The 18,882-nt window shown below is 40.1% G+C and overlaps 1 protein-coding gene across 1 annotated transcript in view; it reads right to left on the bottom strand.

Moving 5' to 3' along the window:
- Positions 1-203: 203 nt before the first annotated feature.
- Positions 204-18,882, bottom strand: part of MAP7 (microtubule-associated protein 7) — a 208,320-nt gene continuing 189,641 nt past the window's right edge. Inside the window, exons 18-19 of the mRNA XM_006834714.1 lie at positions 334-557; positions 204-223 (exon numbers count right to left, since the gene is read on the bottom strand). Of these exons, the coding sequence (XP_006834777.1) occupies positions 204-223; positions 334-557 (244 nt within the window). The remainder of the gene's footprint in view (positions 224-333; positions 558-18,882) is intronic.

Raw genomic sequence — 18,882 nt, 5'->3', positions numbered from 1 at the left:
TTGTCTTAATATGAAGCATTTCCTGGCAGTGAGTGCTGTTGGGTGGTGGGGAGAGCTGTTCTGTAAGAGGCATAGGACTACCCACTGGGTTATAAAGAGTGGATTTCTGCACTGAGTGAGATTATAGGAGGGGCCTCTGAAATTATCCAATCTACCTTGAAATTCAATTTCTAGTATTCACACACAATCGTCTCTAGGATGGCCTATTTGGTCCCTTGGATTCCTTCACAGGATAAAGTGGGACACAGATTATGATACAGAAGGCAGAAGTTCATTCACTCTTACGTGCTACGTATTTCTGATGATTACAGAGGGAGTTTGAGTCAAACTTACCTGCAGTCTGTTGTGTCTGAACACCATCTACCTGAGGCAGCGGCCCAAGTTGCCCTTTATCATCAAAGGCCAAAATTGGATTCAAAGGAATTTCTGGGTTCTCACTGTTGGTGACATCTAATCTGGATGGTTTAGATCCAACAGGTAAGTTTATAATTTCTTCAAAGGTTTCATTCTGAATAGATAATCCATTTTCATTTGGTTGCTTTTCCAAATTGGGAGTACTGGGAAATTAAAAATTACCATGAGTTAATAATATTTAAATTGGAAGAACATACTTTTAGGACATATAAAAATTTTATAAGTAATTATCTACAGCTCTATAATCCAAATGTCATACTATTTTGAGCAAAAATGGTGGATTCTGGCATATTTGTATTTTAAATAGAAAACAATAACAACTCTCTTTTTGTTAGAAAAATTTCAAATAATCAATTAAAACAGATTATCATTATCAACAGCTTTACACAATTAACAATTTTGACTACAGACATGCTCTTTCCTTTGTCTGATAAATAGTACCACTTACTAGGACTTGCATTTCAAAGATGACAGGACTGTAATTTAGGGAGGGGATTTAAATGATTCATACAAAATCACACAACTACTGAGGGCCAGTCAGAATGAAATGCATGCATCCTCACTATGTTATTCTGCACATGCTTTGGCTATTCAAATTCTAGCTCTTCCTGGGTACCTCCCCCTTCTAAAACACTTGCATAATTTCATATGTAAATTGTTCAAGGCCAGCCTTCTTATCTTGGTCCCTAAAATCTGCCTCTGACATCACCTTGATTCCCACTGATTGCTTCATGCTAATATTTGAATTGATCACTGAGGTACATTTAACTTGCCCTCAAATTCTCCATTTTCTGTTTATAGTATGTCTTAGGTTTTTACTCCCTTTACAATCGCCAGCCATTTATGTTCATCTACCTACTATGATGCTTTACAATACAGCAAAACAATGATGGTTCATTAAAATGTTAGATTTGCTTTTTATTTTACTGGTTGCAGCAGTATACATATCCATGCAAGCTTCAGAATGCGACTTCATTCTAGAGTTGAAATTTCTTAATGGAAAATGAAACAGACTACAATTTTGAATCTCAAATTGAGAACGTTTTAACTTCTGGTACATAGTGATGTGAAGAGGATGGGATGCTTAGCTGTAGAGTCAGGTTTTGTGATGTCTTAAAGACAGGCTGATGGCATCCCGTAGCAGCAGTCTCAGTGATGCCTGTCTGTGGTTGACACCATCAGTTCCCTTCCCAAATGGTATAATTAAGCTCATATAAATCCAGTGTCTTTATGGCTTTCTGGTTTTGGTCTGGTTGTGCCTCCCTCTTGCCCCAGTGAGGAAAACACTTTATTTCCTTGACTTAATGAGAAAAACAGTGACTTTGCGGTATGCATTCTAAAGCACTTCTGATTTGAATTTTCAACTTTTGTGTGTTTTTGTTAACTATTAAGCTTTCTTTCCTGAGGGAAAAAAAGTTGATGCCAATTCTAGATTCCTTATAAGGTATTGCAGGGCACACAGACTACTTATCAAGGTTCTCTGAACACAAGCCAACCACAAAAGTAGTATGTACTCCCAGAGTGTGATGGCGCTATTCTAGGTACTTCACTGAGGAGACAGAAGAAGCTGCCCATCACGACAGTCTGCATGGGGTTGCAGGCTCACACACATGTGTGCACACACACCTAACACCTGCTACTCACAGTGGCTGGGCTGCCACACCCATCCTCTCATTCTTTCCCTAAACCAGTGGGCATTCTGTAACTGAGAAAGCAGTTTTGAGTCTTATCCTCCAGAGAATTTAAAGACAAATATTTAGCAAAAAATGAAGAACTCAAGTGAACCCTAAGCCCTCTTTCCTTGGAAATCTTAGTAATGCATCCCCTAAGCTGTCTTTGCTTGGCAATCTTAGCTCCTGTCACCTTTCAGTCCTGCATGCGCTAACAAGCTGTAATGTCAACCTTAGACAATAGCTGACCTCATTTCCCCTCACACATGGCGACCCAACCCATTCTTTCTAGTGAGCAACTGGAGGTAAAAATGTGTCGTATGCATTGGACTGACCAACGTTGAGGAAAAATGAAACTAGCAGAAGTGATAAAATGGGAGCTGGTGGAAGGATTATACATGGAAGGCTAAGAGAGAAACTAAAGAGGCCACAGGCCTCGCTCAGGGCCCTCGGGGATGGGAGGAGGATTTGAACTGGGTTTCCCAGATTTCAAGGGAACTTGGCCCTGGCAGCTAGGACAGTACTGTTAGGAGGACACTGTTATCCTGAGAGTCTAATGGACAGTCTTCTGACATATCTTGGGGGTACTGAGGGGTTAAAGTCACACAGTTTGTACTCATTTGTTTCCAAAGAGAGGACTAGCCAATGTATTAGGTTCTCGAGGCACTTTTGGGGAGAATGAAGGTTCTTCCAATCAGAAATAAGGCTGTTCATTCTGAGGAGTGGAGTCTTCTAGTGAAAAGAAACCCCAGCACGGTGTGAGGTAGCATGTGTCAAGGCAGACTGTTAAAGAGAGAAAGTTAGTCCTGTCCAGGTCTTTGAAAGAGGTCCTGGTGATGTTCAAAACCAGGGATTTAATTAATAAACGGCATGCTGGTAGAATCTACAACTCTACTTTGGGTATAACCTAAATAAAAACAAAAAACAAATCCAACTCACTGTCACTGAGTCGATTCCAACTGATAACAACGTGACAGGACAAGAGGAGAACTGTTCTTCAGGGTTTGTGAGACTGTAAATCTTTATTGGAGTAGATAGCCTCACCTTTCTTCCATGGAGCAATTGGTGGGTTTGAACCATCAACCTTGCAGCTACTCAATGCTTAAGCAACAGCACGGCTCCTTCTGAGCACATAGGAGGGTATTTAATGAAGGTGCTGACTGACAGGAGGATAGTGGAATGCGTGAGAGTAAACGGTTGGCACAATCATGAGACTTCTAGTTGTCCTTGAGTTGATTCCAGCTCACAGAGACACTGTGTCTTTCAGAACAGAATTGTACTCTATAGTGTTTTCAAGGAGCCCTGGTAATACAGCAGATTACGAATTGAGCTTCTAATAGCAAGGGCAGCAGTTCAAATCTACCAGTCGCTTTACAGAAGAAAGATGAGGCTTTCTGCTCCCATAAAGATTTACCGCTTAGGAAACCCTGTGCAGGGTTGCTATGAGTCAGAAATGCCTTGTGGCAAACACCCAGCACCTACAGTGTTTCCCAGGCTGTGAATCACCAGGCTTCTCTTCTGATGTACCTTGGGGTGGATTCAAACTGCCAACCTTTCAGTTAGTTGTTGATCACCTAACTAATTGCACCACTTAAGGACTTAGGGATGATTAAACTTACAAAAAAACAACCACTGCCAACTAGCCAATTCGGACTCATAGTAACCCTCTAGGGCGGAGCACAACTGCTCCCTAGAGTTTCTGAAACTGTCCATCTGTACAGGAGCAGAGGGCCTCATCTTTCTCCCACAGAGCAGCTTTTCGGTCACCACCAGGACTTCTTGGGATAAGCAGGGGTAGATATAACATGCCCTTGTCTAGGTGGAAGAGCGTAAGTGGCAGAGAGCTCCAGGGATCAGTGCTGGAATTAGTTTTATACTAATCTGGAAGACATGAAGGATGACAATTTTAAGTTCACAGACAATGTTCTTTCTGAACAATGCAAGTCATTAGAATAATCCTTTGGGTAACAGGGAAAATCATTACATGAGTTACAATGTTGGTAATGACATGCAGTGGGTTTAGAAAACTGTAAAATAAACACTAGAAGACAGAATGCCGTAAGTCGCATGGGGTAAGAGATCTCAGAATCACTGTATACTATTTTTGGTGACATGTTCTGATGATTTAAAAAAAAAGAAGAAAGAAAGGCCAATACAATGCTTGGCATCAGGGCAGGGGATACCAAGGATAACAAACTCATTTTCTTATACATCACACTACAGCTATGTTGTACAGTGCATTATGGGTTCTCTTTGGGACATTGCACTTTTAGAAGAACCAAGATATATATTGCACTACAATGTAAGAAAACAAAAATCCTCATAACCACATCAATAAACAAGATCAGGATAAAAGAAAAAAGACTGAAGTTGTCAAAGACTTCCTTTTGCTTGGATCCACAACCAACACTCATGGAAGCAGCAGTCAAGTAATCAATGTATTGCATTAGGCAAATCTGCTACACAAGACCTCTTTAAAGTGTTTAAGGGCAAAGATACCATTTTGAGGCCTAAGGTGCATCTGGCCTAAGTCATGGTATTTTCAGTACTTCATATGCATGTGACAGTTGGACAATGAATAAAGAAGACCATAGAAGAATTGATGCATCTAAGTTATGGTGTGGGAGAACAATATTGAAAGTGCCATGGACTGCCAAAAGAACAGACAAATTTGTATTGGAAGATTGCAAGGATAGATAGTGAGACTTTGTCTCTTATACTTCAGCTGTATTATCAGAAGGGACCAGTCCCTGGAAAAGGACGTTATGCTTGGTAAAGTGGAGGGTCAGCAGAAAAGAAGAGGCTCCCCAATGAGATGGATTGGCACAGTGACAGGAGCAATGGGCTCATGCATAACAACAATTGTGAGGATGGCACAGGATCAAGATTGTTTCATTTTATTGTGCATAGGGTCGCTATGAGTTGGAACAGACTCGATGGCACCTAACAACAACAACAACAACAACAAGATAATTTAACATTAGAATGGTCCTTCATAGACACTTTTCATTGGACTCCCCAAGACCTTGTTGGGGAAATACTATTTTCATGTCTAGATGAAGAAACTTATTTTAGGTAGGTATAGTGCAGCACATTACTTCATATGACTCTTTTACCAATAGTCTTTGCAACTTCCACCAAACAAAGTTTACCTTGCACGGTCTCGGTAAGAGAAAGTGAAGAAGAAGCTGATAGAATTATATGATTCAGCTGTGAATAGTTAACAGAGTTAATAGTCATTGTAAACACCTGGAACGCTAATGCTTTTAAAATGAGTCATCTCTGAAGCAGGAGGGGAATCTCACAACCAAGAAAGAAGAGCCGGGAGTGAGTGGATGGCCTGTGGACCCAGAGATTCCTGATATTTGAACCTCCACAACTCAGGGACAGATAACTGTGACCCCGGAGGAGTGGCAGAGACGTAGTAGCCATAGAACCGAGAGCTAGAGCACGAGACAGAGTGGTGGGTCTCCGAGTCCCCGGAGCAAGTAAAGCTGAGTGACTTTGGGCAGGAGGCTTACTTGCAGAATGGGGTGCCTCCAGGCATTTAATTGGGGCAGCTAGATTTGCTGACCTATGGAGCTAGAGCTGACTGCCTTCAGGCTGAGACTTCTGGTGGGGTGGTCTGTCCTGCAGACATTAACCAACAGCTATAAGAGAACTTTGTAACATTGGTCAGGCACACCTGAGGAGACTGTCCTGATTGGAATGACTGGGCCCTGAGAATTTTTTGATATATGGTAACCTGTTAGCTTCCCTATTAAATCCCATAACTGTGAGTACAGTGAGTTCTGAGTGGTTAATGCAACGAACTATTGAATACCAGTGGCACTGGACTGCAGACGAACCAGCCGCTCCTTCGAAACCCTAAAAGGGAACCGACTTGACGGCACTTAATGACAACAGTGAGAATAGAGAGAGCTTGGGAGGAATGGTTAGTATCTATTTTTTTAGTAGGCCAATCCCAGAGTCACTGAGCTTCTCAGGGGCAACCTGAGGATCCAGCCTAAGACTTCTGATTCCAAAGCTCTTTTCCCTTAGCCTCACACTCATGTTGATGATCTCTAGAGAAGGTTCATTTTAAAGAGAAGGTAAACTGTTTTTTGTTTTTTGTCTATCAGCTCCAACCAAATTCATGCTTCAATCCTGTGTTATGAAAGTCGATCTTGGCTTTTTTTTCCCCAAGTTTTTATTGTGAATTGAGTGATAGTTTACATGGGAGAACACCAGCTTTACATTCATCCTATATTTCATTTCATTGCAATGATTACAATCCCCTCCATGTATCATCACTCAACAGCATTTGCTTCCATTCCCTCTGTGGTTTGTGGGGTTTTTTTCATGTACACCAAAGCACTCAGGAATATATAACCATTCCAACCAAAGGTAATACCCTGTAAGCCTGCCCCCCAGCCACCAGCACACAGCCCCTCTCCCTCCTTGAGTCTAGAGTCCCCAGCCACTCCATCTCTCTGAAAGTGGATCTTGGCTTTTAAAATAATTTTCTGCTGTCATGACCTTAAGTACTGTCAGTATAGGCTGATGGAGAGAAATGCAGTGGGGCAAAGAGGTTCTGGATGGAGCCTGGATCCTGCAGTGCATGAGGCTTCCCCTGTATCTGGCTCCTACAGTGTGAATGGGCTCTCCTGCTCAGACTTTGACAGTATGTGTGGTCTAGGCCCAGCTTCTGTAGTGTGAATGATTGCTCAAGTTGGCTTCTGTAATGCGAAGGGCCTCCCCGCAGCCTGGTGCCTGCAGTGCACAATATACCAGAGGCTTCCTTCCTCCAGCACTCCCTTGTTTTTGTTGTTGTTAAGTACCATGGAGTTGGTTCCGACTCACAGAGACCCTGCACAGCATTTCCGAGGCTGTAAATCTTTACGGGAGCAGAACACCTCATCTTTCTCTCACAGAACTACTGGTAGTTTCGAACTGCTGACCTTGAGGTTGGCAGCCCGACTCATAACCACTACGCTACCAGAGCTCCCTTAGGGTGGGTTTATAGCAGAATGCTTCTGGTGAGACACCTGGCTGTGGAGTAACTTTCCCTGGCAAGTCCCACCAGCACAAAACCAAAGCAACTTCTTTGCTATGCGGCGAGCCTCGGCACCTGCCCTCCAACCAGGTCTGACCTGAGCCCAGGTGGGTGAGAATTCTTCTTTACATCCAGCTCTAGGGGGCCATAGTCACTCCCTCTATCTCACATCTCCCTGTATTCTTTGTTGTTGTTGTTGTTGTTAAGTACCGTGGAGTTGGTCTCATAGTGACCCTGCACAGGATTTAGACTGCCTTTATTTTTTACTAATCAATCCCCTTGTTTCTCCAATCCCAAGTAATTCTTCTTATTAAACTTTCCCTGTGTGGTTTCTTTCTTCTGACTAGACTTTGCTATGGTAAGTATAATAGGAATCTTTACCAGGTGAAAGCAGACAGACTAGGACTGAAATCCATAAACTGATGGCTATGGGAAGTCTGAATGCAGATTTACTCCCTAAAACCTAGTTTATGGCAACCATTTTAAGAAGCTATAAGAGAAATAAAAGGCTTTAAAAGCAATTTGTTGTATTTATTACTATAAGTGGTGATGCAGAGTGAAAATATAGATTGATGTCTTGATAAATTCAAAGAAGACAAATATAAAAAGTAATTCAGAGAAGCTGAGTTGCTTAGCTCACAGACCACAAATGACACATGAATCATGTCATAAGTAACAAACTGGATGTCACATTAAACGTTCCATGGCGGCAATGACATTCAAAACTGGATCATGGTTCTCAAACCGGGGTCAGAGTTTCTACTGGAAATCTAAAAATGTTATATTTTCACTCTGATAAAAACACTTTAGCAGTCCAGGAGCAGAGGGCCCTGGGACCATCACTGGAGAAGAGTGGAGATCGGGACCCCACCCAGAGAAGCAGTGATGCCTGAGATGGAGGCAGAGAAGATGAGGTGAAGAGATGGAGTGACTGGGGACATGAGACGCAGAGAGGGAAAGGGGCTGTGTGCTGAGGACCATGGGGGGCTTGCAGGGTATACCCTTCAGTTGGGTGATGATGCATGGATGGGATGGTAACTATGGCAATGAAACGATGTATGATAAATTAATGTAAAACTAATGTTCTCCTATGTAAACTATCACACAATTCACAATAAAACATTTATTTAAAAAAAAAAACCCACACGCTTTAGAAGTCAACAGAATAGTCATAGTCTGCTTCTGACTATCACAAAGATAAATTTTACCACATGGTTTTGTGCTTCACTTTAGACTTTCAGAGCACGAATTCCAGCAGTATCAGCTTACTTGACAAGGGCTATGAGTCTTGGTGTGTGGCATTGTCTTGGTGTGTGGCACTGTAGGAAAAGCACTGGATTGCTAACCACAAGGTGGTGGATTAAGCCCACCAGCCACTCCCTGGAAACTCTATACAGGATTGGGATGAGTTAGAACCGACCTGATGGCACTTAATATAGGCAATGATAAATGAACTAGGTTTTGTTAGTTATACAGGATGCATTGTTAAGTGCCACCAAGACCATTCTGATTCACAGGGATCCTGTACAGGGCTTCTGAGGTGCAAACCTTGGTGGGTTTGAACTGCCAACCTTTTGGTCACAGTCCAGTGCTTATCCTACAGTGTCACAGTGACAAGGAAAGAAAAGCATATTATAGTGCACTGTAAATAAAGTGGCTTGAAGTTTGAAAGGTGAAATGAATCATCAGGAAGTAATTCATTGGTATAACAAGCTCCTAAGGCACAAGGGATCAGCCAATAAATACCATGTGTACCTGCAGATATAATTTAAGAAAAATATTCCTCAAGAAATGACTTCTGTTTAACTCGAATGTTCTTGGTCTAGCAAATTTATTTTTACTTAAATTTGTGATTTGTTGCTTTGGCTTGACAAATGAATAAGAGCTATTTATTAGAATTTTTAACTCTAATTTTATATTCATACACATCTTTGGTAGTGGTAGTGGAGGTGGTTATGTGCCATGGAGTCGATTCCGACTCATAGCGACCCTGCATAAGATTTCTGAGGTTGTAAATCTTTATGGGAGCAGAAGTCTCTTCTTGCTCTCACAGAACTGCTGATAGTTTTGAACTGCTGACTGTGAGGTTAGCAGTCCAACTTGTAACCACGACGCTACCAGAGCTCCTTCATGTACATCTTTAAGTAAATATAATTCAAATAACTCTGGGGATTTGCTAGAATGATTTTTTTTTTTTTCTTTTTACCTCCTTTAAAGGAGACCACATATGGGGTACTTTGTTAGGGCCATTCTTATACTGGACTCCTGGTGCATCACTGTAAGATCAGCACCAGACTGTGAACCACAAGGTCAACAGTTCAAACCAGCTGTTCCTTGGAAACCCAGTACAGGGTCACTATGAGTTGGAATCAACTTGACAGCACTTAACAACACCCTTATATTAGAGCCTGCTGTTTATATTTGGTATTATTCTGGACCAATCTATATTTGCTATATGAAGGGGGAAAAATTCTCTGCTTATAGTTCTCTTAATGGCTTGACAGGGACCACCTTAGAGGAATGATATATTTGTTCTTAGGTTAAGATGGATGACACCAGTACCTGTGATTTCTGTGAATCATTTCTACATGGTGAATTTTCTATCTGAGGTACTGGCACGTTTCCTCTGAGAGCCATGGAAAAATTCTAAGGTTTGCCAAGACTGACTTTTCGGACTTGAATTAGTAGCAGTTTTCAACTTTTTTAGAGTTTTTAATTTCCTCTCAATAAATAATCTAAGATGGGTGAGTTGATGTGAACAAATTCTAATTTTCTCTTGTAAATATAGAAATATGCAACCTGCAATTAAATACTGTAGAAAGGTACAAAAGCAAGTTCCTAGTGCTATACTTTTTGCTTCATTACAACTTATTTGTTACTCTATTAGCCTCCCCTGCACACAAAAAAGTAAAGGATTTTAGTATCTTCTATATCGACTCGATGGCACTTAACTACAACAAGTATTCTACAGTGGTGGTGGTGGTCTGGCGCTGTGAGCTAATGCATCAGACTGCAAAGTCATTTGAACTGCAAGGTCAGTGGTTTAAGCTCACTAGCTACTCCTTGGAAACCCTATACAGAGTTGTTCTGGGTCGGAATCAACTCAACAGCACTTAACAACAACATAGCATTTTACAGTAAAATTAGGCATTGGGTTTCTTTATAATGATTAATTTTTTGGCGATTTCACTACTGAAAGGAATTAGCTAGTGTAGACAATTTTATTTATCAGATAGTATTATCAGAGACTTAAGATGTAGTGTATCACCTCATGTATTATCATAATGGGGTTCTTTTTGCGGTACTTCTTATTCTATTCTAAAATATAAAAACAACCTTAGTGAACTGAACATGGTAAATTATAGTACTTGGGAATATATAGATACACACACATATATATATATGTTGTTGTTGTTAAGTGTCATAAGTTTTCTGAAGAGCAGCTGGTGAGTGTGAACCCCTAAACTCACGGTCTAGTGTGGTGGGGTGGAGGAATATATATATATATGTTGTTAAGTGCCTTTGAGACAGTTCTGACTCATAGTGACCCTGTATAGAGTGATAGAGTGTCAGAGGAGCAGCTGGTGGGTTTGAACTGGTGACCTTGTGGTTCGCAGTCCAGTGCTGATCCTACAGCGCCACACCATGAGTCTACATATATATGTGTGTGTGTTCTCGTTCACTTGTCAGTTTGTGTACTGTGACAGCTTACGTGAGGCAGTGATGCTGGAAGCTATGCCACTAGTATTTAAAATTCCAGCAGCGTCACCTATGAAGGACAGATTTCAGCATTGTTTCCAGACTAAGACAGACTAAGAAGAAGGAAATGAAAAGATGCAGTAAAAGAGCTGAACTTTTAAAAGGCTGTTGTTGTTAGGTGCCATGGAGTTGGTACCTACTCATAGCAACTATATGCACAACAGGATGAAATACTGCCAGGTCCTGTACCACCCTCACAATTGTTGTTAGCTTGAGTTCATTGCTGCTGCCACTGTGCCAATCCATCAAGTTGGGGGGTCTTTGGCTTTTTCTCCGACCCTCCACTTTACCAAACATGATATCCTTCTCCAGGGATTGGTCCTTCCTGATAATATGTCTGAAGTATGAGAGAGAAAGTCTGGCTATCCTGGCTTCCAAGGAACATTCTGGCTGTACTTCTTTCAACAAAGGCTGGTGTGCTCTTTCAGCAGTTCATGGTATTTTTAATATACTCCTCCAACACCATAGCTCAAATGCATCAATTCTTCTATGGTCTTCCTTACTCACTGTCCAACATTCATATGCATATGAGGTTACTTAAAATACCATGGCTTGGATCAGGTGCACCTTAGTCCTTAAACTGACATCTTTGCTATTGATTAGGAAAAACTGACATATTGCAGTAGGCAAATCTTGATTGCAGCAGATTTGCCTAATGCAACATGTTGTGTGATTTCTTGACCACTGCTTCCATGAGTATTGATGGTTGGTCCAAGCAAAATGAACTCTTTGATAACTTCAATCTTTTCTTCATTTTGATGGATATGGTTTATTAGTCCAGTGGTGAGAATGTTTGTTTTCTTTATGTTGAAGTGCAACATAAAGATATTAATCAGTAATTATTTTAAGTCCTCTTGGCTTTCAGCAAGCAAGGCTGTAACATCTACATATTGCAGGTTGTTAATGAGTCTTCCTCTAATCTTGATGCCACATTTTTCTTCATATAATCCAGCTTCTCAGATTATGTGCTCAGCATAGAGACTGAATAAGTATGGTGAAAGAATACAACCATGGCACATACCTTTTGTAATTCTAAACCATTCAGTGTTACCCTTGTTCTGTTTGAACGACTGCCTCTTGGTCTATGTACAGGTTCCTCATGAGTACAATGAAGTGTTCTGGAATATTCATTCTCCATAACGTCCATAGCTTGTCATGATTCACACAATCAAAAGCCTTTGTGTACTCAATAAAGCACAGGTAAACATCTTTCTGGTATTATCTTGCTTTTAGCCAAGACGCATTGTCAGCAATGTTATCCCTCATTCCACATCCTCATCTGAACCTGGCTTGAACCTCTGGAAGTTCTCTGTCAATGAATATTTACAGCTGTTTTTAAATTATCTTTAGCATGCCATTGGGTCACCTTTCTTTGGAATGGGCACAAATGTGGATCTCTTCCAGTTCGTTGGTCAAGTAGCTGTCTTCCAAATTTCTTGGCATAGATGAGTGAGTGCCTCCAATCCTGTACCAGTTTGTTGAAAGAATTCAATTTATATTCCAGCAGTTCCCAGTGCCTTTTTTTTGCCAATGACTTCAATGCACTTTGGACTTCTTCCTTCAGTATCACTGACTCTAGATCATAAGCTACCTCTTGAAATGGTTGAACATTTACCATTTTTTTTTTTGGTAGAGACTCTGTGTGCTCTTTCCATCTTCTTTTGATGCTTTCTATATCATTCAATATTTTGCCCAGAGAATCCTTCAAAATTGCAAGTCGAGGCTTGAAGTTTTTCTTCAGTTCCCTCAGCTTGAGAAGTGCTGAGTGTGTTCTTCCCTTTTGGTTTTCTAACTCCAGGCCTTTGTACATTTTTGTTACAAGATTTGACTCTGTCTTCTCAAGCCACTCTTAAGAAATTTTCTGTTTAGCTCTTCATTTCTTTGATTTACTTTAGTAGCTCTACGCTGGAGAGCAAGTTTCAGAGTCTCTTCTGACATTCATTTTGGTCTTTTACTTCTTTCTTGTCTTCTTAATAACCTTTAGCTTTTGTCCTGTATGATGTTCTTGATGTCATCCCATAACTCTTCTAGTCTTTGGTCTTTAGTGTCTAATACATAAAACTGTTTTTCGGATGATCTTTAAATTCAGATGGGATGTATGTTCAAGGTCCCATTTTGGGTCTTGTAAATTTAATTTTAATTTTCTTCAGCCTAAAACTTGCATATGAGTAATTTATGGTTCATTCTACAATCTTCCCTGGCCTTGTTTTGGCTGATGATATGGAGCTTTTCTACCACCTCTTTCCACAGATGTAGTCAATTTTATTTCTGTGTATTCCATTTGGTGAAGGCAATGTGTACAGTCGTCTTTTATGTTGTTTAAACAAGGTATTTGTAATGAAGCCATTGGTTTTGCAAAATTCTATCATGTGATTTCCAGCATCGTTTTTCTCACCAAGGTCATATGTTATTTAATATGTAAATATACCGTTTAATATGTATCTTTAAAAAAACTAAGTCATAGCTAACAATTTTGAATATTGTAATAAACATTTTTATAAGTTTTTTACAACTGGATTGTTAGGCATGTTTCTATGACTACCCTTATTTTTCATATTTGAAAATGTTTACATAATGCTGTTGATATAAATTCATCAGAAGAGAAAGGCAGTCTGTCTTCAGCTCAAAAATCTTTCTTGACCATTGTTAGTAAATATTTTATTCTTCTCTAAGAAACCCTGCTACTAATAATATATAATGTAAAAAGATTGGCATCTAAACTACTTCTACTATGGAATAAACCTGTGACTCACAATAATCATATGTGTAGTTTAATTACAATTGTTATATACAATTAAAGATATGGATATGATCTAAGTCAGGAGATATAAAGAGAAAATAAATTCCACTAAGTAACTTTTTTTAACTGTTGTTAAGTGCCATTGATGGCACGGTTTAGACGCATAGTGAGCCTGTATAGGGTTTAGAGGAGCAGCTGGTTAATAATCATGCTAAAAACCGTATGAACTTATTTAAAGACTTAAGAAAAATGACATTTCCCCTTTATCAATGTAGAGAGTTATTAACTCTGCCAAAAATGAATGAATTCAAATAAAACTAGTCTTAGTGTTAAAACTTTGAAATTCTTTCAGGCCTACGAGATTCTGAGGGGACTGCCGAGATAACGGAGGGGCTCTACTGTGTGTCAGTGAAAAGGAAAGGAAGGCTCCAGTTGCCCAACTCACCTCTCCACAGTCTCTTTGGATTGGTGTGAGGTAACCACAAGACGGCTGGCCACTGCTTCTCCGTTTCCTGGAGAGTTTGTCACACATGGAAGTTCAGGTGCTATTAGACACAGCCAAAGAGAAGAAACAAATGGTTACAATACTGTCTCATCAAGCCCAAACCCTCTGCATCAGAAGGTTGGATTCATGTCACATGTGTAATTTACCAGCTGTGTGGTATTGGGCAAGCCATTTAAATATTCTGTACATCAGCTTCCTCATGCAAAGTGGCATCTACACTTCAGACAGTACTGTGAGCTTACATGAGTTAAGATTTGCAACCATCACTTGTCTGTCCGTTTGTTGCACTGTGGTGGCGGCTTGCATGGTGCTGCGATGCTGGAAGCTATGACACACAGTATTTTGAATTTTGAATGTTGGCAGGGTCACCCATGGAGACCAGGTGGATGACTGGAGTATGCACTTGTATGACTGAAGAAGGACTTTATGCTTGGTAAAGTGGAGAGTCAGAGAAAAAGAGGAAGACTCCCAAACAGACAGACTGGCACAGTGGCAGCAGCAATGGGCTGAAGCTTAACAATGATTGTGAGGATGGTGCAGGACCAGGACGTGTTTCCCTCTTGTACATAAGGTCACTGTGAGTTGGAATTGACTCGATGGCAACTAACACACATAGTATGTGCAAAATGCTTACAATAGCGCCCAACACATTGTAAGGACTGAAATAAATGCTCTTATTATCTTTGATTACACTAAACTGACCATACAAAAACTCTCTAATACTAAAACCGAAACAATTAATGAAGGTAACCAATAAGTTGACTTGGTCAGGATGAGTCAACATCTATTATATACTGAATTGTGTCCCTCCAAAATGTGTGATGGTTCAAAAAGCTCATGGTAATTTTCCATGACCTTTGAATTCCATTTTCCCATGACCCTTTGAAGGACACCCTACAGAGCAGTTCTACTCTGTCCTAAACGGCAGCTGGGAGCCTGACTCTCTTACTGGCACACAGCATAGCTGGGACTGTCCCATTTGGGAATGTTCCCATTTTGGAACAGGGTTTGTTTGTTATGTGAATGATAACATCTCAGTGTAGGATATATTTTAAACCAACCACTTATAGCTATAAAAGGAGATTAGACACAGAAGCAAGAAGCCCAGATGGAGGAAAATCGATGCCACCCCATATGAACATCACCAAGGTCCCCAGGAACAGAGGCTAAACAAGAAAAGGACCTGCCTTTAGAGCCCACACACAGTGGAAGCTTTCAGACTTCTAGCCTCCTGACTGTAAGAGGAGCCCTGGTGGTGCAGTGACTAAAGCACTCAGCTCCTAATCGAAGGATTTTGTGGTTTGAACTCACCAGGCACTCAGAAGGAGAAACATATGGCAGTCTGTTTCTGTAAAGATTTAAAGTCTTGGAAACCCCATGGGGGCAGTTCTGTTCTGACTCACAGAGTCACGAGGAGTTGGAACCCACTTGATGGCAAAGTTTATTTTTAAACTCTATGAAGGCAAAGTTCTGTTCATCAAAGTCACACACTTGTGCTATTATGGTTACAGCAGAGGTAGACAATTAAAACCACAGCTTTAGTGGAAGGTCATCTCATTATTCAATGCTAAGCTTAATTCTCAGGTTAAGCTAACAATATGACTCACTCTGAAATCTGGGGCAGGGTTACTCAAAAATACATGCCAGTTAATGGTTTGGACTTGATGGGAAAACATCAAGATAATGACACAGGGGAAGACAGATGCCATGCAAAGCTACAGCTACAACATGAGGATTGCTGGCAGCCACTGGAAGCTAGAAGAGAGGCATGAACAGTTAAAATAATTTCAAAGGCATTTTTCATTCCTCAATCTGGCACAAATTCAATAAAACTTCCAGAGGTACAATTAGTCTTATAATGGAAGCAAAGTAAAGATTAATAACTTGAAAATCAGTCAATTTTACAAAGTTAGTTGTGGGATGTCCCTGAGAAGACTTCTGATAGTTTTAGGAAAATCACCTGACTTACTGCTTACTCGACTATTAGGGAGAACTCACCAGGTCAATGACTGAAAGAAAAATAAGATTTGCCATCCACAGACAATCCTCAAACCTCTTTTTAGTAGTTTACTACTTATGTTACATTTGGTTTGAGTTTAAAGAGCATAGGCCTTATCAGTTGTTGGAAAATATGGCCTTGGTGACAGAAATGATGCTGAAGATCGCATGACAGAATTCTGGAAGATAAATGACTCATTCATTGCAAATACCTTTTAAAAACTACATAAAACATGACTATACCCATGGACCTAAACAGATGGAATACACAGAAATCAAATTGACTACATCTATGAGAAGAAACAGTGGATAAACTCTGTATCATTAGCCAACTGGAACAGATCATAAATTGCACATGTGCAAGTTCAGGCTGAAGCTGAAGAAAATTAAAACAGTCCACTAGAGCCAAAATTTGATCTTGAATACATCCCACCTGAATTTAGAGATCATATTAAGAAAAGATTTGATGCATTATACACTAAAGACCAAAGACCAGAAGAGTTGAGGGATGACATCAAGCACATCATACAGGAAGAGGGCAAAAGGTCATTGAGACAAGAAAGGAGGAAAAGACCAGAATGGAAAAATGGATATCAGAAGAGACTCTAAAACTTGCTCTCCAGCATAGAGATGCTAAAGCAAATGGAAGAAAAGAGGAAGTCAAAGAGCTGAACAGAAAACTTCAGAGGGCAGTTCGAGAAGACAAAGTCAAGTATTAAAATGAAATGTGCAAAGATATGAGTTAGAAAGCCAAAAGGGAAGAACACACTCAGCCATTTCTCAAGCTGACAGAACTGAAGAAGAAATTCAAGCTTCAACATGCAATACTGAAGGATTCTATGGAGTCCTGATGTGGCACTGTAGGATAAGCACTGGACTGCAAAGTCATTTCAAACTGCAAGGTCAGCGTTTCAAACCAACAAGCTGGTTTCTTGGAAACCCTATACAGGGTCACTGTGAGTTGGAACTGATTCGATGGCATTTAACAACAACAATAGGCAAAATACTGAATGATGCAGAAAGCATCAAAAGAAGATGGAAGGAATGGAGACAGTCACTGTATCAAAAAGAAAGAAATGGTTGATGTTCAATCATTTCAAGAGATAGCACATAATTAAGAGCTACTGCTAATAAAGGAAGAAGTCCAAGGTGCACTGAGGGCATTGGCAAAGAACAAGACTCTGGGAACTGATGGAATACAAATTGAAGTCTTACAACAAACTGATGCAGTACTGGAGACACCTACCCTTATAGTCCAAGAAATTTGGAAGACAGCTACCTGACTGATTGGAAAGTCTGTATTTTTGACCATTCCAAAGAGAGGTGACCCAAACAGAATGCAGACATCATTGGACAATACCATCAGTATCACAGGCAAGTAAAATTTTGCAAAAGAGTATTTAAAAACGGCTAAAACAAGTACATTGACAGAGGTTTAAGCCAGATTCAGATGAAGACGTGGAACGAGGGATATCATTGTTGATGTCAGATAGATCTTGACTGAAAGCAGAGATTATAAGAAAGATGTCTACCTGTACTTTATTGATATGCAAAGGCTTTTGACTTTGTGGATCGTGACAAGCTATGGACAAGACTGTGGAGAATGAGTATTCCGGAACACATGATTGTGCTCATGAGCAACCTATACACATACAAAGAGACCGTTGTTCAAACAGAACCAGGGGACAATGAATGGTTTAAAATCAGGAAAAGTGTGTGCAAGGGTTGTATTCTTTCACGACACTTATTCAGTCTGTATGCTGAACAAATAATTCAAGGAGCCAAGAAGCTTGATTATATGAAGAAGAACAGGGCATCAGGATTAGAGGGAGACTCATTAACAACCACTGTTATGTAGATGATACAACCTTGCTTGCTGCAAGCAAAGAGGACTTAAAATTCTTACTGATGAAAATCAAAGACCATACACTTCAGTATGGGTTGTACCTCAATGGAAAGAATACAAACATCCTCTGGACAAATAAATAACATCAATATAAATGGAGAAAGGACTGAATTAGTGAAGACTTCATTTTGTTTGGATGCACTATCAGTAGTACTCATGGAAGCAGCTGCCAATAAATCACATGACATGCTGCATTAGGTAAGTCGGCTTCACAAGATTTCTTTAAAATGTTCAAGGGCAAAGATGTCAGTTTGAGGACAAAGGTGTGCCTGACCCAAGCCACAGTATTTTCAATAGTTTCATATGCATGTGAAAATTGGACAAAGAATAAAGAAGACTGTAGTAGAGCTGATACATTTGAGTTACAGTGCTGGAGAAAAATATTACATGTACCATGGACTGCTAGAAGAACAAACAATTCTGTATTGGAAGAAGTACAGTCAGAATGCTGCTTAGAAGCCAGGATGATGAGACTTTGTTTCTTATACTTTGGATATATTATCACAAGGGACTAGTCCCTTGAGAAATACATCATGAGAAATACATCAAGGTGGAGGGTATTTGTTAATGTTCTCAAAGGTTTCGCTGTGTAACAAATGCTGACAGAATGTTTGCCGGTAATGTGAGAGACCTTTACATTAAGTGACCACTTGTGGATGGACTCGATGACACATGTCTATGCTTCTATGAGTATCTTCCTATGTACATATACATACATACATACATATGCTTATATATGTTATAATTTTAGGTCAATCAATGACTTTCTTGATTCTAGAGAGCCAATTAAAAATCCTCTATTGTTGGTAATTTGAGTTCATTGAACTAAATACCTGTCTCTTCAGTGACAGCTTC

The sequence above is a fragment of the Chrysochloris asiatica genome, unplaced genomic scaffold, assembly GCF_000296735.1.
Source record: "Chrysochloris asiatica unplaced genomic scaffold, ChrAsi1.0 scaffold00013, whole genome shotgun sequence".
Lineage (NCBI taxonomy): Eukaryota > Metazoa > Chordata > Mammalia > Afrosoricida > Chrysochloridae > Chrysochloris > Chrysochloris asiatica.
Note: the sequence above shows the minus strand (reverse complement) of the source record. Positions and strands in the feature narration are given on the sequence as shown.